The sequence below is a fragment of the Lepisma saccharinum genome, chromosome 3 (assembly GCF_977018435.1).
Source record: "Lepisma saccharinum chromosome 3, izLepSacc3.1, whole genome shotgun sequence".
NCBI lineage: Eukaryota > Metazoa > Arthropoda > Insecta > Zygentoma > Lepismatidae > Lepisma > Lepisma saccharinum.
In genome coordinates this window covers 54,576,968-54,602,486 of record NC_139231.1, presented here as the reverse complement: position 1 = coordinate 54,602,486, position 25,519 = coordinate 54,576,968, and the positions used below count along the sequence as shown (strand labels likewise).

At 34.8% G+C, this 25,519-nt stretch overlaps 2 protein-coding genes across 4 annotated transcripts in view; one reads left to right on the top strand and one right to left on the bottom strand.

Annotated features, from left to right (window-relative positions):
• The window catches only part of LOC145985050 (KICSTOR complex protein kaptin-like), a 67,007-nt gene extending 61,076 nt beyond the window's left edge, over positions 1-5,931 (top strand). Inside the window, exon 10 of the mRNA XM_083118571.1 lies at positions 1,238-5,931. Within this exon, the coding sequence (XP_082974697.1) occupies positions 1,238-1,318 (81 nt within the window). The 3' untranslated portion in view covers positions 1,319-5,931. The remainder of the gene's footprint in view (positions 1-1,237) is intronic.
• Positions 5,932-6,538: 607 nt separating this feature from the next.
• Pli (E3 ubiquitin-protein ligase pellino) overlaps positions 6,539-25,519 on the bottom strand; it is a 147,658-nt gene continuing 128,677 nt past the window's right edge. For all 3 annotated transcript variants that reach the window (XM_083118569.1, XM_083118568.1, XM_083118570.1), the window contains exons 9-10: positions 23,557-23,672; positions 6,539-17,146 (exon numbers count right to left, since the gene is read on the bottom strand). In XM_083118569.1, coding sequence (XP_082974695.1) covers positions 17,020-17,146; positions 23,557-23,672 — 243 coding nt within the window. In that variant the 3' untranslated portion in view covers positions 6,539-17,019. The remainder of the gene's footprint in view (positions 17,147-23,556; positions 23,673-25,519) is intronic.

The following is a 25,519-nucleotide window of genomic DNA, read 5'->3' as shown; positions in this document are numbered from 1 at the left end:
ACATGGTTTCAAGTTCCAGTCACTTGGAGATATGAGCATCGAAAGTGAACAGGGTTGCAAGGCGACGAAAAACTGTTCTGTTCCATCGGTCAGCATATGACCGATCGGGACTGTAAATGTTAATTGTGTTTATTAGGATTTAAGAATGGGAACAAAATAAATGTACTGATGGGGTGAAGCTTGTAATATGTAAACTATAAATATGCTTCAATTTATCTTCATTTTAAATTAAATTATTTTATTGGCAAAAATAGTAAAAGTTTTGTTTAGAATAATGTACAAAATAGTAATAATTTTAAACCATAAATAGTGTCATTATCATTAAGCTGTAAATAAACATGACCAAAAATTGCCAAAATTCAGCTACAAAGATTAAAAATTATTTAAGTTGCAATTATATAGTACATCCAGAATGCTTTATTTTCACTGCAAAAAAGTTACTGAAATTTAGTTTGATTAACACACTCAACAAACATTTCCGTAGTAGGTTCATATATACAGTACCAGAAGAATGTATATTCATACACATGTACCGTATTTGCTGGTGTATAAGATGCACTTTTTTCCTTTAAAAATAGGTCTGAAAAACAGGGTGCGTCTTACACGCTGATACTCAGATTTTGAGTACATTCATTTCTGAAAATTTTCTCTGTTTTGAGTTAGACGATTTTCTTGTGGTGTGTGAGAAAGTTGATTAAAATGTATTCTTTCCTAGTTAGATTAGGTAAGTTAAAAAAAAGTAGACCTACATATTAGTATATATTTGAAATACTGTAAATTAATTATAAATCCAGTGATAAAGATTTTCCATAAGAAATGTGTATGGAAAATGGGGTGCATCTTATATGCCGTCAAATACGGTTATTTACCATTAAAAGCTGCTATAAAAAAAATATATACCTGTATGTAGGTACGGTGCCAAAGAACATGAGCAATTTCAAGTGTTTTTCTTTTAATAAAAAAATCAATTTAAAAAAATAAAATCATGAAATATTATTTTTTAAATAGAAATCGTGATTTTTATCCACCCTGACTGTAGGGAATAAATGATTAGACATTTCCTTAAACTCTTGTCACACTGTTTTAAATACAATGTATTATAGAAGTTGCATACACAAAGTCCATAACAGAAGTGCCAGTAATAACTCAAAAAATGGAGCAATTAGTTAAACTGCTCCTACAAAATTTTAATGATTTGAGTACAGTAATATTTAACATTGTTTCTCTTGCATTTCAGCATGACCCAGATGAATTGCTCAATATTTTTGTTTCAAGAATGGAAAGGCTAGCAGAAACTCATTCTGCAGTTATTACGTAGCAAATAGTCATAGTTCGAGTTCTATTTGAATAGTGCCAAATGTATGTTTCATATTTTGTTAATTATCATGTGAAGAGGTAAAAAAAATACATCTCTGTGATACTTTTATTACATTTTAGAATTACATGTTAGAATCACAGGTATATAATTGTATATAATTACATCTGTAGTATACAAAACAATATTTATCAATGTATTTTTGCTTATGAAATGTTTTTATTATATGTTTTGTTTTGTTTGTTGATGTAATGAGACAGGAAGTAATTAATGTTACGTTAACTTTGTACTCATATTTGGAAGTCATTAATTTTTGTTATTCTATATTGTTTTTGGATGTGCTGATGATTTTTACACCTCTCAGCATGGGTATAATTTTTCAGTGAAATGTTATTGTAAGGGGTGAAGATATTATTTTTTTAAGATCTCATTATCAATTAGGGACACCAAATACTGTAACAATTTTCAGGTGACAAGGAATGAGTGTCACAGATTGCAATATAGTCCATTTTGTCTTTATATAACATGAACTTCATATATTTGTGCTTATCTGGTTCAGAAATGTACTGTAAGGTAAAGTTGTTCATGTCATGAAAGGGGAATGTGAAGGTAGGGCCATACATTCTGGATTTTGTATATTTTTTTTGGAGGTTATGTGATCAGCACCATGCCCCAACAAAAAAGCACTGTAATATAATATTTGTATGTTAACTGTAATGAGTAGAGCCCGGGACTTTATGTTATAACATATTTTACATTTGGCTTTAGATCTAATATTGGTGTGAGATCTTTACATATCTGACGAAAAGCAGCCGAAATAGACAAACTTCACAAAGCACAATTTGACATATTTCACCAATTTCGCGTTTTTACAACATATCGTCAATTTTGTTGTAATAAGACATATTTCTGTATAATTTTGTAATTCTCTTGCACATAATCGGTTATTTCATAATTTTTTCTTCGTAGCTTTAGCACAATGGATAGTTCATATTGTCGATGGCAGGATATGGAAATTGAGGTTGAAGAAAAGTGCCATCTTTTCTTAGTACAGAACAATAATACCCCACTTTTTTTTATCCCCCCCGACAATTGATAGCTATGCAAACATTATTGAGGAAAAATGTTCTCTCTCATTGTTGCACAGGAAGTAAAGAAATTTCGTTCTCATTTCTTTGACTGATTTTTGTGAAAAGCGAAAAAGGCAAACTTAAAAATAACATTCTGTAAATTACAGCCCCAACTCTACTCTATCGGGTATGGGAGAAATTTGAGAGTACTGTTGTGCATATTTTTGGTTTTACTGGGAATATTTCTGAATTTTTCTGACATATTTGTAATTTTTCATGACATATTTTCCAATTTATATGACATAATTACATACATATTTTACAGTTTTATAGGACAAAGTCCCGGGCACTAGTAATGAGGTATCCAACTTTGGAGTTATTTGATTCATATTTTAATCAGACTATTCTCAAATTCCACTGAAAAGTGTAGGGCAACAATAAACTTTTCTAAAAATATTAGCAAGACTTTTAAAAATAATACAATCATTGCATATATTAAAGTTAATAATATTTGAGATTATATTTCAGGTAAGTTAAGAGCAAAGGTTCTTTATATTTAAATTGTTGGTATGTCCAACACCATATTATAATTTCTTTCTGTAAGTCAAAAGCCATTGAAACCAGTCTTCAAAAGTTCTAAATATTAAGTGAGGGGGCTCTGGTGTAAAACATGGTAAGTGACAAAATGCACTCCCTTCGAGATATTGAAAGTTGATGTTTCAAAGAAATCTGAGTTATAAATTAAAATAAATTTCTAAACTATTTACAGCAAATGTGATTCACTTGTATGTTTACTATCATACAAACATTATATTTCATCCGATTAATTTTTTTTTTTTCTGTGGTGCTACATGCAATTTGTTTGAGGGTTGTTCAAGGAATTGTTATAGTTACCATGCTTTACACGCAACAAGTTTTTGTTTTCCTATGTCTATGACTGAAATAAACACCATTAGAAAAGTATATTTCTTTTTTTCCTATTACGTTAGTACTTAAACAAAAATAAGTTCTGAATGGTTGTGAATAATGAGCAGTTTTTCAGTTTCACATATCTACCTCACACACACACACACACAAGAGGCTTTACTTATTATCCCAGCATGTCAAGCAGAATGCGATTTACAAGCCTCTGTTGGAACAATGTGTTACATAGACTATCCAAATTGCATACAATGGCAATATTAGATTTTTGTGTGATTCAAGAAGCAATTTATGTACAAGGTTTTGATCTCTCATCTTCAAAACAACCATTGCCGGCCCTGTGGCGGAGTAGTTACCCAGGGGTCCCAGGTTCAAATCCTGGCCTGGGTGTTTGTGTGTCCATCAATTTCATCATATCATTACTCATCCCAATTTTTGCAAATTAGCTAAAAGTGGCAGAAAAAGTGAAGTAAAATGAAGCAAATCAATGAAGACAACAATTATATCCTTGTAGCTACATAGGGCTTATGTTATTAATAGTTTTCACTGAAATTTAGCTCTCATTGGTTAAAATAGTTATAATTTCGAACCAAGAATGCATATTTGCAATATCAACAATAAAATAATTTGCTTTCATCAATCACAAATATCATAAATATGAAAGTTAATTAAATTACAAATAGGTAATTATGTCCACCATAAATGTCAACTTTTAAAATGCGCATTACAGATTTATGAAAAATATTTCATAAGAAAACTAAACAGTTCATAATAATTGATGCAATTCAGATATCACATATTCCTCAAGTGTAAAGCATGGTATCTTAAAGTAGCCTTAAATGTGCATACCCAATTGAAAATCAAACTAATTTCTATGTGACTGTTATTTATATCTAGTAGAAGAAAAGTATATGATTCTCTAATAGATTGCAGTTCACATCCAGGTATGAGTAAATTTTTTTTCCGAAACTCCCATTATGAGCACTGCTGCATGTAAAGAATAGTATCTATAGTAGATTCCATGTTTTACATGAAATAGAATGTACGTGGCAATGCACAGTTTTACTCACATTTGCATTGGTAACCTCTTCATTCTCCTCATTCTTTTTCAGTGGTATATAATCTGGGTCTTTGTGTGAATCATTGACACTTTCTAATATGTTCTCATCTTCGCTGTGGCCTCAATACTCTGGAACTTTCTGAGACACATTGCATCTCAATAACTGCAGTTTCGCCGCAATCTTTGCTACTTACCATAACTTACAACACATCTAGCTCTGACATCTGTTGACAAAACGAAACACTGAGTACGATTCGCCTCCATTTACGATGGACTACACAATGCACTTTGTAACTAAAATGACCAAAATGCGACTTACCATGTTTTACACCCGATCCTTTATGAAATACTCCTCTCCTCTTTTACATATCACTCACAATGTAATAAATCTGTTTTTTGTAACGATATGCATTTGTTGAGCAACAGTTAAGAGTTTCAATTCTCATAAGTTAATGCTTGTTGTATCTATTCAAGTAGGTATACTGATATTTACTTCGTAGTCATGATTAGTCAAGAGTGGCATAAATAACTAAGAAGACTGGAACTGCATGTTTAGCCTTTAACAAACTATTCCTTTATCGGTAATTTTCAGATTTCTATGCAGAGATATGAGCCAGGCCAGTTATGATATCTTGAGACAATATCTCTTCATTATTTGCCACCAGGAAAGGTTCAAGAATTTTTTCCAACATGCCTATGTTTGATGACCTAAGCTTTCGGTCATTTTGGGGTGAGGATGTTGCATAATACATTAATATTTTACATATTTTTTCCGTACTATTGAGCACGTTTCACCTTAACACACAATTTTGTTATTTTGTATCTTAATATACATCTTAGTAGACCATAAACTTAACAAGTTTCTGCTGTCAAGCAGCAACATGAAAAATATACAGGGTGGCCCCAAAATACTGACAACTTAATACCTTTTTTTTCGGGCCACTCTGTACAAGGTATGCCTATACTGTGCGTCACTTGCTGATAATTTAGTATTAAGTACACTGTCAGTAATAGCATATACAGTGGAACCTCTATTTTACTTTCTGAATTGTACACTCGCTTGCATTATACATACAATATCCATGGTCTCAATGAAGTAAAATGTAAGTTTTTCACCTTGGTCACAATAAAAATGTAAAATAGCTTCCACTTCTAACAGTTTACAACAAAGTACCTGCACCATTCAGATAAATATTTGGCATTTCTCAGACAGAAATAGAGAGTACCTATAGCCACATCTACATTTCATTAAAATGTGTGTCTAGTTTCCCAAGTTTCATGTCAGTACAAATTATTGTGTCAGGCATACATTTTTGTTGTGCTTTTGAGTTGTTTCACCTGTTAGTGAATCATAGGATGATAGGGAAGAAAAATAATGGTAATGGTTTATTCATTTATGGTAATCTATTGGGATGTGCCATTTTCTCTCCATGTAGGTAATTAATAATTGTTATTAATAGATCCTTCAATTTGTAATGGTACAAGATTATTGATAACTGAAGTTATGGGAAAATATATTTTTAAAAATGCTCTACCATTGTTAATGTCTTGAATAAACATATCAGGAAAATCTAATAATTGGATGAAATTTTATTTTACTGTATTAAATCAACATGCACTTCTTTTTCTAACGTTTTAATTGTGCTGATTTAGACCCAGGTTGAAATGCGCTTCCTTTTTTCCCACTCATTTGTACCCACTACAGGATGTGTGCTTGTTCGAGTCTCCTGGGGGTAAGCATAACTTTTCTTCTGAAATTTCAGCCAGTTTATGGGATCGATGGGCACCCACCATTACGAGAAAATTGGGGAGCTGGTTCCCAGACTTAGTATGTGAAAGAAAGTTTTGTAAAATAAAAATTATATGAATGCCTTTGTATGTACACCCAGTATCTAGTTTAGCTTGTTTGGTAGGGGCAGTGAAGAACAAACTGGTCAGCTGGAGGGCATTACTGCATGATGCACTTCAACACCCCTCTCTCCTTTATGAATGAGAGTTCAGATAAAATTATCTCTGCAACTATCTGCAGCACATACACACACACACTGCCGATCATGATCACAATTCAAACCATGAGATGGATACATGATACAGATGCAAGTGTGGAGAACATAAAATGACCTAGGACTTTTCCTAACAATATAATAGACAAAACATGTGTAAAAACAAAGAAAAGGTAAAAAGCAGTGGTTTATTGAAATATGATCTCAATACATATATCCAACAAACATAACTTACAAAAATAATAATAATAAGATAAAAGTAAAATTGATTCATTGTCATATACAGGTATTATCATACATTTCTTTTTATGGCATATTTTCTTTCAAAGTCAGGGGGTGCAACCAAACTTTGAGCTGAATGGAATGAAACCTCTAATTGCTGCAGCACCATTTTTGCATCAGATACATTTTCTACACACACTAAAGGAAACACACAAAGGAACAAATTTTGGGTTAAAAGAAGAGAAGCAAAATGATAGTAACTAAATAAAAATGCTGCACTGAACACTGATCAATACAGAGCACTGGAACGATAAAACATTTAAAGGAAGACAAGAAACACCTCACATTTGCACCTTCTGTGTCTTTCGGTATCTGTGTTCTTGTAACAATGCACATTCATTTTTCTTGTTGGAATAATACGCACACAAAAAACAATTGCAACAGGTGAAACAAAATGCAGTAACCACATTCTGAAAGTACCATGTAAAGAAAAAAAAAGTTCCCAGTGTAAAATGCTTTTGGCAAAACTACACTATAAATATGTGCTCGTAAATCAAGCACATCTACGGCCTTGCTTCTTGCATGAAATATATACATGCCCCCCCCACACACACACACCATTACTTGCGCAATTTCTTGGTAATTGTTCATCAAGATGAACAAAGAATAAATACTGTATAGTACATTTCCACAATATTCTCTCCTTTACATAAAACTAACGTGCTTCACAAAATTTAGGGTATAGTAACTATTTTCTTACATTCTCTCTCTGCCCTTTGCCTGCTTTTCTCCAGGGAAAAAAATACCCTTGCTACTACTGAGTAAATTTTCAGTTGTGAAATTTTATTGAACTGGCAAATGGACAGTGGGTGCTACAAGATGACAAGGTCACAATGCAGCAAATTGAGCTGTACATATTTTAACTTCAGTTATTGGGGAAAAGTAATACAAGAAGCTCAGCCATTCAGCTGTTTGGTGGACGTTATGAGCAGTCTATGCATATCCTGTTTCAGTTTGTGAAGCACTGGTTAAGTTACCATTAAACCAGATTCACGTGGTTCTGACATTTTTACTTGGCCACTGGCTACACATCAATTATAATGTCTTGCATTCTATGTTGAGTTTATCTCTATATATGATACCCCTCTCCCTTTCTCTACAAAAAGCACTATAAAATAACATAAGTATGCTTTTTATGCAAATATGTAACGCAGTTCTTGATATGCAAACAATTTTTTCACAGCCTTAAATGTACATAATTGCAGATATCTTTAAATTTCAAGAATTTCTACACATTTCTTTCAAAAAAGCACTTTTTTCAAAATACTTCTACGTGCATTGGGTTAATTTTTTTTTCAATTCTACATTAATACAAAACTGCTTAAATCGTAACTATCAATTATCCCTTTCTAAATGTCAATACCCTGCTAACAGGAGCCTTTTATGAACTTAAGGTAATTTATATCCCACATATTGTACCTAATTATCCAAATAATTCTGTGCAGGCAACCTAAGTCTTGCTTTACGAAACTTTCAAAAGTAAATGTAATATTTGAAGCAAACACTAAGTAAAATAAGTCAGCTTTGCTGCAGGTATCCTGTGTACAATACTGTGAGAAATATATACAAATAAGTTAAGCAGAGAAAAGCACAGATAAATTATTATATTCTTGAATAAAATTTTAAATACTCTAACCAAATTTTCAAAATATTTTTCTATGGGGTTGGTGGTTAATGCTTCAGAAAATATGGATTTCCAATTAAGTCAATAAAAGGTCATGTAAATAAGTAAAAAAAAACTAATATTGCACAGTTAAATTATGCACTCGTGGGAACTTTTATATGGATGATATGACTTTTCAAATATTAGGAAAAGAAAGCAAAACAACCAGTCTTTGATTTATTGTGATCAGTAGGATCAGCGGGCAGGCTGGATCGAGCTTCTGTAGCAGGTTTTTGGCCATCTGGCTGGTTTCCAGTATTGCAGCATGCAGTTCAAATTAGTTGCCACATTAATATGGTACTAGGTTTTCAAATTTCCACGAGAGATGTTATGAAATTACCTTTTATATCACTCATATGTTGCAATGGAAAGCTTGGAATTTTTATCTAGCTATATGTGAAACCTATAACATGTTACTTTAATTTCATCACAATTAATCTTAATCATGACTCATAATGCAGCATTTCTTTTAGAAATATATTATTTTAACTTTACCTGTATCAATATAATGAAAATCTATCACTATCTATTGTATTTTCAAACATTTTAAATGTAGAAAGAGTTAATGCATAAAGATTTGGGCCAATTATACAGTTTGCTGTCAATAGTGCATTACAAACAAAACCATGGCACTATGAAAAGAAATGGTGCAAATCTTTTCATGAATAAAAACTACAGATTGTTGTGTTGTTGCACATGCTAAACACTAGTCACCATCCCAGCAATACAAAGAATTCAGGAGACAGACAAATAGAAATAAACGGTGTACATTTCATTATATGTCAAAAAACAAATGGTAAGTGGTAAATTTCCAGATTTCTTAATAATAAAACCTTCATAAGATCATTAATACTCTCATGGATAATGCTTAATAATTAGCTTAAACCATTATCGTTTATTTTTTACAATCTATTCCCACTTTTCCATGTAAACTGCTTCAATCCAATTATTTATGCATGTCTACGGGGTTCCTATGTATTTATGTGATAAGGGACTTTTTACACATAAGCAACAGATGGCATGTCGCTTGACATCAAACCAAACCTATGAAGCAATGCAACATTTTGTACTGGCATGACACAACATGCTACAGGAGTCGTGTGTCATTTGAACTGCACATTTATATAATTATTTTAGAAGAGAGGCCCAACTGACTGGTATTTTTCAATACTTTGAACCTCTTAATTTGATTTTATAATGAAGCATTTACCTGTGCAATGTTTCAGAATTTATTCATTTTTAAATTTTACTTCTGTTGGCACAGCTATTTGATTGAATTAATCTCCAGTATCATGTAAAGGGACAATGTTCTGTACATTTAGGGCATGACTGCTTGGCAAGGTAAACACAGTTAAAAGTGTTGTGTTGTGTATGTAAAACTTCATATTTTGGAGTTGCTGCTTTTGCTGTAATCTGATTAATTTCTAAGGACCACCGCCTTCAATAACACAGGTCGCAGTATGCAGAAAGTGTGTTCATGAAGCAACCTGTGTCATGTCAGTGAAGGGAGAGATCCTTTGAAATTAATGAGACAATCGGCAAAAACGTGGAAATGAAACTAGCTACAGAATGACTGTTTACATTTGAAAGAGTTACCACTTGAAAGCAGCATTAGAGCCTCTAGCGTGGAAGCTCCTTGCTTTATCCAAGTTGTTATTTATGACCTTGGTGTGTAACCTTCATGTTGCCTGCCACTTGTCACCTGTAACTTTGGTGTGAAATCTCCCTTAATGTGCCTCAAGATGAGAACAGCAATGGTGTCACATTTCCTTTCTTCAATGTCAATACATATCACACACTGTCAATATGCATAGTAAAAAGTGCAATTTCATTTTTAATATCAATATCAACTTTATATCCTTGCTGAGGCTTTCATTCGGACCCTGACATAAGAATACTAACTTTCAACCTGCACATTAGCCAAATAAACATTCATAAAAACTTGTCACGTATGCCCTGCAGTTATTTATCACATCTATTGTACACAATCCCTCAAACTTCATTACATATTCCAAGTTCCTAATGCACAATAATTTATACTATTCGCTTATATCAAAGAATGCTATTGTTTTTTTACAACCTTTTAAATGTTATCCCACAGAGAGAACGTGTTCTACTTCCCAACTGTATCATTTCATTTATCATGAACTCATATTTAAGATAGCTGCAACAAAAGTGAGATTAAATGTTTTCACATGCTAGGAAATTAAAATTAAGGCAAACAGGCAGAAAAAAATTAAGATAATCATTTTTGTGGGTGCATTAACTTGAGGTACAAAACCTATGCTGAAATAAACATACAACATTCATCACTCAGTCAGTGCTTAATTCTAAGCATTCAAATTTGCTAGTCCGTCTTCAACTTACTCTGATCAGCTCGACAAAATTCTTTGCAGTTTTACAATTTATAAATAGAATTTTCTTATTAAAGAACCAAAATGACTTCCTACAAGCAGGGGAAATCCATGTAGCTGTACCCCAGTGATAAAGACATATCCTACCATTGGGTTATGCAATAAAACATGGTTGTTTGAAAACCAATCGACTTATTTGTATGTTTTCTATCTCGTCATCAAAAAGTTACTACCGATTGTATGTAATATCATACATACACATTCCGATCATATCTTTATACATGCACCACACACAACTATTTATATTATATATACAGATATATATGTATATAAAAATCTGAAGGAAATAAAAATAATTTTAACCTCAAATAAAGGATTGCCAACTGTGAATGAGAATGGAAAAACAAAGTAAATAATGAGAACACTACTTACCAAATTCAGTACAGTACACAATTCCCAACATCCTCCTCCCCCTTTTTTTTTTTAAAAAAAAAAAAGGGTTATTCTATAGATTTTTAACAGAGGCACATCACATAAGACATGTGCAACATGACAAATTGCAGTTTATTGTTGAGACCTGTTTGGTAGCAAACAGAATTTTGCCATAATCACCTCGGTTACAATCGTCTCAGTCTGAACTTGTGCTAACGTAACACTACTATTGACTTTAGAATAAATATTTTTTTTTAATTATAATGGCTCTTTATACATAATAGTGTTTTTTTATTCTCTGTGCACTAGACAGACTTTTCAGATGCATCACTTTTTCAATGTTTCAGCACTGTATTACTGCAACCACTTAACACACAAAAACTATAAGGTACTTATAACTGTGCGAGTCCACATCGAAGACGGGGGGGACTAATTGTTTTAATTCAGACTTTTGCTCATGTAGTTTTGTATCAATCACTTAACCTCTTAAGTGTATAACCATTCACTTCAACCTTTTATATTGAAAGTTAAATATATTACTCCTGATTCACTTTTGCAAAAAAAAAAACACCTTTATCTTACACTATATTTCAGCTCCTCTCCATTATTAATCACACCTATTTATACTTAAATACAAAAGTTCAAGGAGAAAACTTCCTACTTTCCACAATGGTCAAAATTTCAGAGGTTGGGGGAGACAGAATTTTGAGGACCTTTGTCATCCATTTTCGGTGCTACTTTCATTTACACAGCATCAGTATAGTAATGACTAGTTTATGCTATCCCATATCTCACCTCCTTTTATACTGGTTCATTTCAGGCTTCCCAAATTCTAGGATTGATGCATTAGTTTAATATTTATTGGAACACTTGCTACCAACTGCTGTATTCTTGGGTTCATGTCATGAGGAGGGAGGTTCTGTAATTCTAAACAAAAGGAGCTGTAAAGTAGAAATGGTGAACCAGGATACCAATTCCCAATTGAGAAAACCTTGCATAGTATCTCAAGCAGTATAAAAAATATTGTTATGTTTTGATCAATGTTTCTTGCCTAAACTTGCCAAAAACCTTCTGCCTCATGGAAAAACTAACAGATATAGGCTGGAAAATTATTTTCTTTTTAATGTAACTTGGCTACAGTTAAAGTAGCATTGCTAGACAAGCTGTAACTCGTCAAATGTTTTGTATGCACAAACTACAAGAGGATTTTTTTGTTTTACTGATGACCATCTAAAATTTCTCAAGATCAGGCCTCTCGCACCACTACATTGCCACAAACCACTCCACATTCCTAGTTACCCCAATTGGCCCCCTCATGGAAAATATAATGAAACACATGCTATCATCCAGCAAAAACCAAAGCTAAACTTAGACAATGGACACACACACCCAACCTGGCACCCTGTATTTAAAAAAATCCCAGACGGCAAGAAAAAATGTGGTCCTCCTGTACAACCCAGTCCCTCCTGCCCAAGGAGCATGAACCACACTGCACTAAGCAACACAACGCAGCAGAAGACAGTCCAACCTGTCAATCACCACCCTACAATGCTTCCAGATGACGGAAACCAGAACTGCTAGCCAGCACACAGCACAGCAGATGATGAAAGACAAAAAAAAAACACCAGTGCTGCCAGATGAGAGAAAATTGAAATACAAACATCTAGAAATAAATAAAGCAGTGATGCACTACCATCTCCGTCCCAGTTGCCAAAATCTCTGTTCATGAACACACCGATTCTTTGAAAATAATAGGCAAAAATAATTCAATTAACAACACAGAAATTCAAAACATCACTTGTGCAATATCAAAACCATGTTTACCACACCCACCATGAAAAAACTAAACATGTTTAAATATGTAAACACTCCGTTTGTATCAAATGTAGGTCTATATATGAAGAATAACATTTTATGTTTTTCAAGGATCCAAAGTGAAACTTAAAATGAAGAAAAACATACAATTGAGGTTCCACTGTATTTATATATACATACATTTTCACAGACCATAAATTTGTTCATTACTCATGAAAAGCAACTGTTAGTTGTGTTGTATGAGGAAGACAAAATGGTGCATCTGATAATACATAAATCTGTCTCTCCCTTTGCATTGCATGTATCATGGTCAACTCTCAATGAACCTAATGTAAGATTTCACAATGTAGAAGAATGTGAATTCTGTTTACAAATATAGGAATTGAATCCTCCTATTACGATAAATCTCTACTATTTGATTTATGAAATGAATGTTTCATTCAGACAACTACATACCATAGATTGGAGTAATGTAGTATCCCATTTTGATAATAATACTTATAATGCAGATCCGTTCATATACGGATGGCAATATTTTCGAGTATAGTTAATTACATGTTAAAACTCTATTTGTAACCGATGGATATGTTACTGTAAGGAACAGAATTTGTAATTCTCCAACCTTCTCATGGCTAAAGTTTCATGCAATTTCAATATGTACTGAAGAAAGGCTCATGTTGTTAATTCATTCTTGTCAACAAAGAATTATTCACCCTAATATTTTACCTTTTACTAAGGTTCATCAGGATTTAACAGAAAACAAATGTTAAGAAGTGTGAACCAAACTACCAGGTAACGTTCCCATGCATATAGCACTATGCCATGAAGGCACATTTATGGGATGTGGGGGTAGGGCTCTACACATTCATGATCTTGCCCATTTTTGAGGTGATGTGATCCGTAGGAGGCAGATTTTTGCATATTTGCATGTTTTTCCCTTAAAGAAAATTCATATGCTCTCAACAGATTATCCATTTCACTTGATGTGGATTACTCTGGTAAAGTTTTATAGTGCATACAATGCATGTTTGGGATGTTAGTGCATATTTTAGCTTAACGTGCATATTTTGGCTTAACGTGCATATAATTTGCATACATTGGGAGTAATTTTCATGTAATTGTTAGTTTCAAGTTTGTCTGCTTCATTTTCCCATTCTTTGTGTCAACATTAAAAAAATAGCCTACTTCGTCTGCCCATGGGCACTAGTTGGGTCAAGGACATTTCAAAACTAATCTCATAGCGTTGCATCAACCAACGACCTTTCAGAGATGTGTGGGAACAAGGCCGGAAAAATTCCGACTTTAGATGACCCACCCCACTGCATGGCAATCATATGCCCTACCGACTAGACTACCACAGCTCCAAACTTAAGTATTGATATTGTTTATATGGGTCAATTCTATAATTTGCCATTGATAAGAGTGTGTAATTTCTAGGGAAAAGACATTGTTAGCCATTAAAGTCCCTACAGTGTCAAGTAACAGAACCATAAAAAGTTTTTCTGTTAACCAAATATACTTCAAGAAACTAAATTAAATTTGTAGCATTCAAGATACTGATGTGACTGTATCATATGATGAAGTGTTCAAAAGTTTACTCTCAGCAAAGTGTGAAGGACAGTTTATGTTTTATACATGCAAAGCATGGACCTCTGAACAATTTTGAGACACGTATTGTATAACTCAAGACACCGTCCCTGGAAAAGTTGCAGAAAAAGGACTAAGTCCCAACGTTGAGATATCCCTTTTCCTCTGTTCTCAAAACATGTACAAAAGATAAGCATTTTGTACTGTACAGAGAATAAGAATGGTCTAGACTTCCATAAGTTTAATGTTTCCACACAAGCATTTATTGGAAACTAAGCCAACTGCACAGTACGTATTGTGTGTAAAGACATGCAGTCAATTTTTAAGTTTAATTCCAATATGGAGTTACTCTGATCCACCTTGGATGTTCATGTTATATCAAATATAATGATAAGACTCACATTAAGAGTACCTTTCCTTGCATTTTGCCTGTTTATACAACAGCCAGTATTAGTCACTTCGTCCCTTTAGTGTGGACAAATGTTGGTAACAAAGACCAAAGAACACAATACCTGTGTAATAATAATGAATGCCACATTTGTATAAAAGGCGAAAAGTTTAAAATATCAATGTTTACATGGTTAATGTTGTTAACCTTACCTGTGAATATTATATGGGAGAGAGAGGCCATGCAGTAATAAATAAAAATAGACTTTTGCCTTAATCAGGACATAGATTATGAAATACCCACAACAGTAACTGATAGTTTCATTGGTCCAGATTACGTTTCTATTGACCAGATTGTTTAATAATGAACTGAATGTTGAACATGTCTAACTAATAATTTTGCAATTTTGCTAAAATTGCATTTGTACTATATGTTCAGTGATGAAATATGGCAAACAAGCTCGAGGTTCCACATAACTTTATCAATAAGCAATAGATTATGTTCAGCAATTTCTCCTTATGAAACATTTCCTACAGAGTGCATTTTTTACCTATATGCATGCTTTCACAGTTGATTACTAATGATGTCAGAACCATAGATGTATGATAGAACCAGTTTTACAAAGGAGTTAATTGTATGTACAGATTATTTGACCATTCCACACTATGAAATGTACACATGTAAAAACAACAGTGAAACCTCAATTCTATGTTTTTTTCAGGGGTGCAGCTAAAAACTTTATTGAACGTCACCTGAAGATTATGAAGGGCAGGCCTCGAGTTTCTGAATCATATGAGAACCAGGGGAAGCTCCAAAAATGCAGTTTTTGGTTTTGTTTAAATAAACTCCTCAAAAGGGCTCTGTTTGAAGTCAGATCGACGTATCTCCACTTCTAACCCTTAACAGTAAGGCAGAGTCACAACTCCAATTCACAGACCCTTTTTAAGTCAGACATATTCCTAAGAATACATCATTTCCTCTCTCCGTAAATTTGATAAATTGCAGTTACATCCCTCACACGATGAAATGTGACAGTGATGATGCAACTTTTATAAAGCTGTTTTCATGATACGAAAAATATCAGACCAATGTCAGCTTTGGAAAGCTTTATTTCCACAATTCCCTTTGATAACCTGAGAGAACCTCACTTAGTATACTTTTTAAAAAATAACAAGAGACTTGAAGTAGAGAAGTTTCCTTTCATGAAACTTACACAATGGAACTTAAGTTGGCTTTAATAAATCCACCATTCCTGTACACCCCTTACGAGAGTGTAAGCACACACAGAGGATGACTAAGGTCCATGAAAAGAAGACACCTATGAACAAGAATGAGTCAGGTGAAACATACATATATTCCGATCAAAATTGGATGCAAAGATGGAGAAGATATTTAGACACTATTCTATAGATTTTCAATCTAACTGCATAGAACTCCAACTTTGGAATGAGAAAATGTGGAATCAGAAGTTCCAGTGTTGACATCCAAGTGACTCATCAGTGAAAAGCAAGAACCACTGGTTCTAGATTATCAGGAGAGAAGAAAATGTAAATATGTAGATATTAATTTCAACTCCCATTTTTAAGGGGAGGAAGCACTATTTCTATTTTAAAATTTGATATGAATAAGTATGTTTTCATCAAAAATTAATACTAAAAGATGAAAATATTAACCTTTTTTCTTGTATACTTGTCACTTACTCAAAAGCGTGGATATTGAGAAACAAAAAAGTATTTCTGCCACTCGTCCAATTATACCACCAAATTCGTTGCACAAAAAACATTCCAGTCCACCATTGCTCAGTCTAAGAAGTAGAAGTGCACTTTGCTTGGTGGTATTTTTTAAAAAATTGATATTACATATAAAACAATGCATGCATGGAGGGAGAAACTATTGTTGACTCTTTATAAAGATAAGGAAAAAGGTTTTCGTGACCTTAAAAACTAACTCTGAATCTGTCTTTTTCATGAACACCCTCAGTATATAAATACTGGACTAAAACCAACTCGGTGCACGCACACACATACCAACACATATTCCACCACTTAAGAGGTTAACTGTTGCTTGCACTACGCATGTAATAAACACTCAAGGTCTGTGCTCTTGCACCACTTCCACACTCTGCCTTTTCAGTCTACATTATCTTGAAATATAAGGCGAACGTAGCCAGGATCACCACTGAGAGGTGTAGCACAAAATGGACATGTTGCATGAAAGCCATTAGTACCATGTGGAATAGGGACAACAGCCCAATACCTGGGGAAAAAAAACACATTATTATTCTCATTATTCAGATGGAACATCAATTACGAGAACCTATTTAATATGACTAAATTCGATGTAGATCATGAATCAGAAAACTGTTTGAAAGAACAAGAAAAAAGTTCATGTCAACATAGGAAGATAGCTTAACCTTGCAATGACAGACAAAAAACTAAACCCATATTTGCAGAATACATGCATAGGTCGAAAACAATCAAACGTACATGGGGAACAACATAACAGTACTACACAAGAACCAAATTGGAAACTGAGGAAATAAAAAAAAAGCTATTATAGCAATTACTCAAAACCCAGTGATTTACAAGACCACTGTTTCTCTTAAACTATGAAAACTTATGGTGGTAATATTATTTATATTAATTATTTTATTTATTAAATTTTTGTGTTCCGGTTCTCGGCATAAGCATTTATTAGTAACTTTATTAAGATTTGAATTTATTGTATTATCTTTATATTTATATATATATGTAACACATTGTTTTGTTAGAAATAGAAATACATAGTAGCATAAGTATAGAATTCTTGCGGTGCCGTGGAGTTGGTTAGCACACCGGATTTGTAGGTTCATAAAATACAAGAGAAGAGGCACTCTCTCGAAATGTAGTGTTAGAATAAGTATAGGTTAAAGCACTAGACAATGGATAATGACCTATTAAGCAAAAAGCAGTCCCATTGCTGCTTTCCCTAACTTTCTAGACTGGTGCTCATTTCAACATCAAAATTAAGAGCTCTGACTGGGAATCCACCCTACAATCAATCCCACCAAAGGCAAGAGTGTTATGTTAACCTTAAAGGAGGGGTTCTCAAACTGCAGAGCCCTTTTCACCCAAAGATGAGGCTGCAGAGCACCAACATTTTTTTCTGTCTAGGGAAAAAATTAATTATTTCATAACAGTGGCCTATTCTGAAAATTTGACCTGGTTTGCTGTAAGAATTCTTTTCACTGTATATATTTATTAACTATAAATTAGCTATAGTAGAAATAAAACACCAATACAGACATGCGGGTACAATAAAAACGGAAGTCTGACAACTTCAAATTTTGCAGATATCTCTATATACAGTGGAACCCCGATTTTACATTTTCCCGCATTATACATTCAATCTTAATGTTTCAATAAAGCAAAATGTTATACATTTTTGCCAGATTTCACATTTTCCCGCATATAAGTTTTTTTCAAGTTGGTCCCCTGAAAAACATATCGAAGTTGCAGTGTATATGTTTTTTTACACCACTGTTTCATAATATGGCCACGGAAAATATTCTTTTAACTGCACGTATTCGTAAGAAAAAGGTGTTTTAATAAATTACCTCAATGTGATGAGTGTGCTTGTTTCATTCATCATATTTACGTTTCTTAATAGCACAGTCAGGAGTTTTACTTCAAGCAGCATTTTCTTGCTCCTTCCCAGTGTACATACCACTCGCACATTCTTCTATCGTGGAGTTTTGAGCTTTCTCACCTTCTGGTTTTGAAGGGCCAGGCACTGGCTCCGAAACATCTACTGTGAATGGAGCTTCCTTTGGTAGGTGTTTTAATGTTTCAGTCATGAGCCACTGATCCATGGCAAATGTTCAACACCACCACAAACATGCAGGTTACGGCAACCTTAAGCTCTTGGCAGAGATACAATAGGTCGCACTTCCTTTTGCCAGCTAAATTGCAACAGGGAGCCAATATGTTCGAAACTAGCCACTTTGCAAGTATGAGGGAGCGATGAGGATTTTTTCATGGAAAGCATTGTGGAGCTCTAGGGCTTCGCGGATCACACTTTTGAGAATCATTGTCTTACAGAGGTGACTACTTGTGTTATTTCTCACTGTTCAAAGAGTCCTGTCAGGTAGTGGGACATCTAAAAGTCATGCAAGAGACTCGGATTCCATTCCCAGCCTGGATGGTTTCACGATGGCAGCAGCATTAACAATTTATCGGGTACAATTAATAGCATTTTAAACTAGATTGGAATATACTGCTAAAAATAGCAATGTGAGAGTTTCTTGAATATTCCAATGTATCTTTTACAAACATAATACTAACCAACTATACCTAAGACAAGTTTATCCTGGTATATAATTCCCACCGTTCAGTATTCAGTTGCCTGCCGGCAGACCTCGGCAGCTATCACGTAAGTGCTCCCATCAACTGACCGAAGCTTTGTTCTTTGCCAGCCTAACTCTCTGTACCGTATATGAGGGAAATTTGAATACTTGGTTCACACCTTCACAGTGAAGGGCCAATGGAAGCAGGTATTTCAAAAGTGCGAGAGGAAATGAATTTGACCTTTAAGTGTTGGAGTAACTCATTGACAGTATTTGTTTGCCTTTTTAAAGGATTCGTGCAACAGTACAGTTAGTTGTCATGTTTGCACCAGGCATACATGATATCAGGATAAACCTTCTAGCCTAATGCTGGTAACTAAAACTATAGTTCCACACATTTGACATACTTACAAGTTCCACACATTTGACATATTTACAATGTATTTTATGTAGCACTCCTTTATATAAAATAAGTGAAATATTGCAAATGTGTATGTCTTACTTACCACCTTAAAGTAGGTAAGTGAATAAATTACAATGAAAGATATTGTAGCAGGTATGAAATCCATTTCACCCCAGTGAATTGTAAGCCAATTCCATCTATAGTCTTCAAATAAATACAATTCACATTAAATGTAACATAAGGTACCTGAACCCAATATGACCTATTTGCTGTTTCCAAGTAGTTACAAGGTTAATTCAACAGATGACGTCAGTATCTCATTTAGACTGTCCAAATGACGTGATTGAACCTGTTGGCTGTGCCTATAGTGTAGTAACTTGAGGACAAAGAACCGAAATAGCTGAACCTCGTGATTGTGTTCTACGTGATCTAATATTGCATACAGTGACCCAAAAAAGTATTCAACTCACCACAGGCTTCACATGGAATCATCTACAACAAGCAGAAAAGGAACGAAGATGGAAGTACATGTGCACAGAAGTTTAGTGCATACTAAAGGGGTACAACCTACACAGAAAAGAAACAGCTTTAATAGTTGACAGAAGGAGTACAGAAAAACAAAAGATAAGATGCGTAATTGGAGCTCAAAAAACTATTCAACTGTAAATACTTGCTGCATAAAATATTAGGTGTGTGTGACATCCTTAATACCTGCTTGGACCCCCTTTCCTCTTGATGATTTCCTGCAACCGTTGTGGGACTGATTTCACCAAGGTATCTGTTGTTTGTTGGGTAATCTGTCCCCATTCGTCCAACAAAACGTGTTTGAGGTAATTATTGTTGATAATGTGGTGTTTCTGGATTCTTTCTTCGAAAATATGCCAGACATTCTCGATTGGATTAATGTCTTGCGATTGGGTAGCTGTTTGCATCCAGCGTGGTCATTGTCCTGGATGAGGGTGTTGTCACCAGTAAACCCAATAATGTTCAGTGAGTTGGGTAGGTGCACCTTCAAAATGTTCATGTAACGTGTGTGGTCCATTGTACCATTAATGAAACACAAATCCCCAACACCATTGGCACTCATACAGCCCACACCATTACCCATCCCTTGCCGTATTTTGTTGTAACTGCGAGATTTTCCTCTAGTTCACAGTTCTTCTATTGCCACACAATCATGTGCACATCTGATGCCCATAGGCTCAAATTTCATTACAATTTCATAACATTACAGGAAAGAATAACAAATGGGCATCAGATGGGCACTTGATTGCATCGCGATAAAAGAACTGTGAACTAGATGAGGGAAATCTCACTGTTACAACAAAATAAGGTGAGGGATGGGTAATGGTGAGGGGCTGAATGAGTGCAAATGGTGTTGGGGATTTGTGTTTCATTAATGGTACAATGGACCACACACGTTACATCAACATTTTGAAGGTGCACCTACCCAACTCACTGAACATTATGGGGCTTACTGGTGAATACAGCATCATCCATGATCCGAAACATTCAGCCCTCAACACCAAGCTCTGGTTATTGTACAACCCCACGCTGGATGCAAACAGCTCACCAATCGCAAGACATTAATCCTATCGAGAATGTCTGGCATATTTTCGAAGAAAGAATACAGAAACACCACATTATCAACAAAAATTACCTCAAACACGTTTTGTTGGATGAATGGGTGCAGATTACCCAACAAACAAGAGATACCTTGGTGAAATCAGTCCCACAACGGTTGCAGGAAATCATCAAGCGGAAAGGGGTCCAAGCAGGTATTAAGAATGTCACAAACACTTAATATTTTATGCCACAAGTATCACAGTTGCATACTTTCTTGAGCTGCAATTACGCATCTTGTCTTTTGTTTTTCTGTACTCCTTCTGTCAACAACTACTAAAGCTGTTTCTTTTCTGTGTAGTTTGTACCTCAATAGTATGCACTAAACTTCTGTGCACATGTACTTCCATCTTCGTTCCTTTTCTGCTTGTTGTAGATGTTTCCATGGGAGGCTTGAGGAGAGTTCAATACTTTTTTGAGTCACTGTAGGTAAGTTATTCTTCCAAGTGATAGGTGTTTATATCTCTAGTTCACATTATGGTAGCTCATAATTTGTACTTTATACCAATGTACTTAGTTTAGACTTTAATCTAAAGTCCTGTTTAGAATGACCAAAAACCGAACACTAAGGATGATGAAGGACCTTTCATTTACCCAGACTGTGATGTGTAATCCATGGCCTTCCGGTGACAAGTTACAACACGTCACATCCTTGTTTATTGGATTGTAAACGATGTTATTTCTTTATGTAATCTCATTATATTGTTATATAAATAAAATTTAAATGTATCAATACAAATTTACTTATAAAAATAACATTGTGACACTTTCTTTACAATTTCTGTTGCATTTTTTCATGTGAAAGAACAAAATATATTACTAGGCCATATTAGGTACATACAGGGGATGGACAAAAATATGGAAACACCTGGTAAACAGGTAGCCATTTCAAACAAGATATGCGTCTGAATGGTAGGTGGTGCTGTGGTCACTGGCACTTCCTGCGAGGTATACACCCTGGCCAACCTGACAAGAGTTTCAAAGAGCGCAAATTGTGGGCGTGCGTATTGTGCGAGCTTCCTTGACAAAAGTAGCGGAAATGTTTGGTGTATCAAGAGGCACAGTCTCGAAGATCATAACTGCCTACGAGACTTCCGGAAAAACTGCATCAGCAAAGCACCAGCGTGGACGCAAGTGTGTGTTGCGTGACAGAGACAGATGCACATTGGGTAGGATTGTGACAAGCAGAAGATCACCATGGCTCCAAAAGTCACTGCTGAGCTGAATAGAGTGCTTACAAACCCTGTTAGCATCAAAACAGTCAGAAGAGAACTCCACAAGCAGGGTATTCATGGCAGATCTGCAATTCCCAAACCACTCGTGACTGTTGACCATGCTGCTAGACTGAGACAGTGGTGCAACGCACATAAAAACTGGACAATGGAGCATCTGGTTGGATGAGTCATCCTTTACATTGTTTCCAACTGCTGCCCAAGTGTACGTGTGGAGAACGACAGCACAAGCGTACGATACAGACAGACTGTCTGTTACCGAGAGTGAAGCATGGCGGTGGTTCAGTGATGATTTGGGCAGCCATCTCCTGGTATTCTGCCGGACCTATCATCACCCTGCATGGACATGTCACTGCCAGAGACTACGTAACCATTTTTAGTGACCAGCTGCATCCCATGGTGCAAACTTTGTTCCCAGATGGTGATGCGGTGTTTCAAGATGACAGAGCCCTTGTTCATACAGCTCACATCGTCCAGGACTGGTTTGATGAGCACAAAGATGAAGTGTCACATCTGCCATGGCCTCCACAATCGACAGATCTCAATATTATTGAGCCCCTGTGGTCGGTTTTGGAGACCAAGGTGCGAGCCCGCTACCCACCACCATCGTCTCTACAATAACTTGCAGCTGCTTTGGAGGAAGAATGATACAACATCCCTTTTGACAACCATACGCGACCTGTATTTGTCCATTCCACGTCGACTGCAGGCAGTTCTGCGTGCCAAAGGTGGTCCTACTCAATATTAATAAAGGTAATGTGCATTTCTGCAGGTGATTCCATATTTTTGTCCCTCCCCTGTATGTACCCAATATGGCCTAAACGTTTCTTTTCAAGAAATTCTTCACTGCTCCCATGTTCTTATTTAGAACTGGTTCCAATTTTTAGTAAATGTACAGAAATGTTCCCTCTTTTGAATCTTGCCACTAGTTTTACCTTTCTGGCTTTGTACACAATTAGAAACAATCGCAAACCTTAGGTAAGCCATATTGGGTTCAGATTCACAGCTTTATGCAAAATTCAAATGTTAATTCGAAGGCCAATTCAATAATACATGAATAGTTAATTAGATAAAAACTACTTACTTGACAGTTTTTTCCGATGCCATATGACCGCAAGGATTGAAAGCAAATGTAGGTGGACCAGCATCTGTGTAGAAAGCAGGTTCAATCCCCATGCAAAGTTTCACTACAGGACCATCCTATAACAAACAAATTGATTGTCAAGTCTTACATAATTTGCCCACAACACTCAATATAAATTTTTCTTGCATGTACACATTGCTTGCATTGTAGAATTATATTTCTCTTGTAGTTTATGGCTTTTTTGTGACTGTTTTTATGCTTGTAACAACTGTCAACTACAAGAAAAATAATTTAATATAAATACTGCTACATATACCAACCAATCGAGATCAGCTCTTCGAATGCTCTTTTCTAGACTTACCAACTAATATAATAACTTTGCAACAATTGCATACATTTTCAGGATGTGCCTTTGCTCATTGTGTAAGACCGGTGTTTGACTGTATTTCATTTATTCTTGCTATTGGTGGTTTGATATTCAGTGAACACCTCCCTGAATACATTAATAAATAAATTTCGGATGGAGCAGAGTACCACTAGGAAACAAATTTCAACTCTTTTCAGTATACTAGATGAAATAACATGTTCATTACTAATTTTGGTGCGAGGAATTCAGAGAAAGTCTCAAAATTTGTGTATCACGTCACATTTCTGATATATACAGGGTGTCCAAAAAATCATGCAACCAAGACTGAACATACTTAAATTTTGAACAAAAATCAAGACATATAAACCTTGTATTAGTTTTATCTATATGGAAAATATTGTAAGGAAAGAAAAACATGGATAAAAACCAGATATGGAGTCCCTTGCAATACTTTATGATGGTGTGTCGATGATCTCAATCGTTATTTATTGAAATGATAAAAGAAAGATGCATTCTTATATTCTATGCATAAAGGTATATGCATAAAAGGCATTTTTGTGCATATAGCACCTTCGTGCCATGAAGGCACATTACGGGATGTGGGAGAAATTATTTTATTCTATGCATTACAGATGATTTATGGGGTTAATCATGCCATATTCATTTATTTTTTTTAATTACGAAGTGTACTGGTAACATTGGTTGTGTCAAGAGTGTAGTACCAAGTGCACCGATATCTGGCAATGTTATCCAATTAATTTCCAGATGAAATAAAAAATTTGAAATATATCATGCAAAAAAACTAACTTACCTATGTTTTTCTATGTTAACACTATCTTTTATATTTGTAAGATTGTTCCTGGTCACGAGAAATGTTCAATTCCATTGTGGTGGATAGTGATTTAGAAATTCGGAATCCCTCACAATGTGGTACCAACTTCAATGCGGAGGGCACATTGGCATATATATGCATATGCTATTATTCTTCGAGGAATAGCCACACATTACGGTGCGGTAAAAATAACAATCTGTCACGCGGTTCAAGCCACATCATAAACACATCAAAAGGCATTGGATTAATACCATTCAACCATTATCTTAGTGTTACAGCACAACTCTGACATGTACCATGTAAGGCTCATGCATGGTCTTGATCTCCCAGCAACAACCAAAGTACAGTCGGCACACTATCTTTACACTAAGCCTTGCATAATTGCCCACAACATAATTTTTTCTTTCATGTACACATTGCTTGCATTGTAGAATTATTTCTTGTAGTCTACGGTTATTACAAGCACAAAAACACATTTTTTGTTGTGATGTTTCAGGAGAACACAAGCTCCCTTCATCAGACATTTATTACTAGTTTGATTAAAGATACAGTTACAACAATGGTTACAAATGTTTAAAAAAGAATCAGTTATACAATGGATGTTGTCAATGTTATATTGTTGGAATGTACCAACTGTGAACCAAGCAGTCTGTTTTATTATTATTTAAGATGAAAATTTATCACATTTTTTAAAAATAAATCCCAAATATGATCAGGCAATTCAAAATCATCATCCCTTTTACAGAGATTCTTGATGTTTTCAG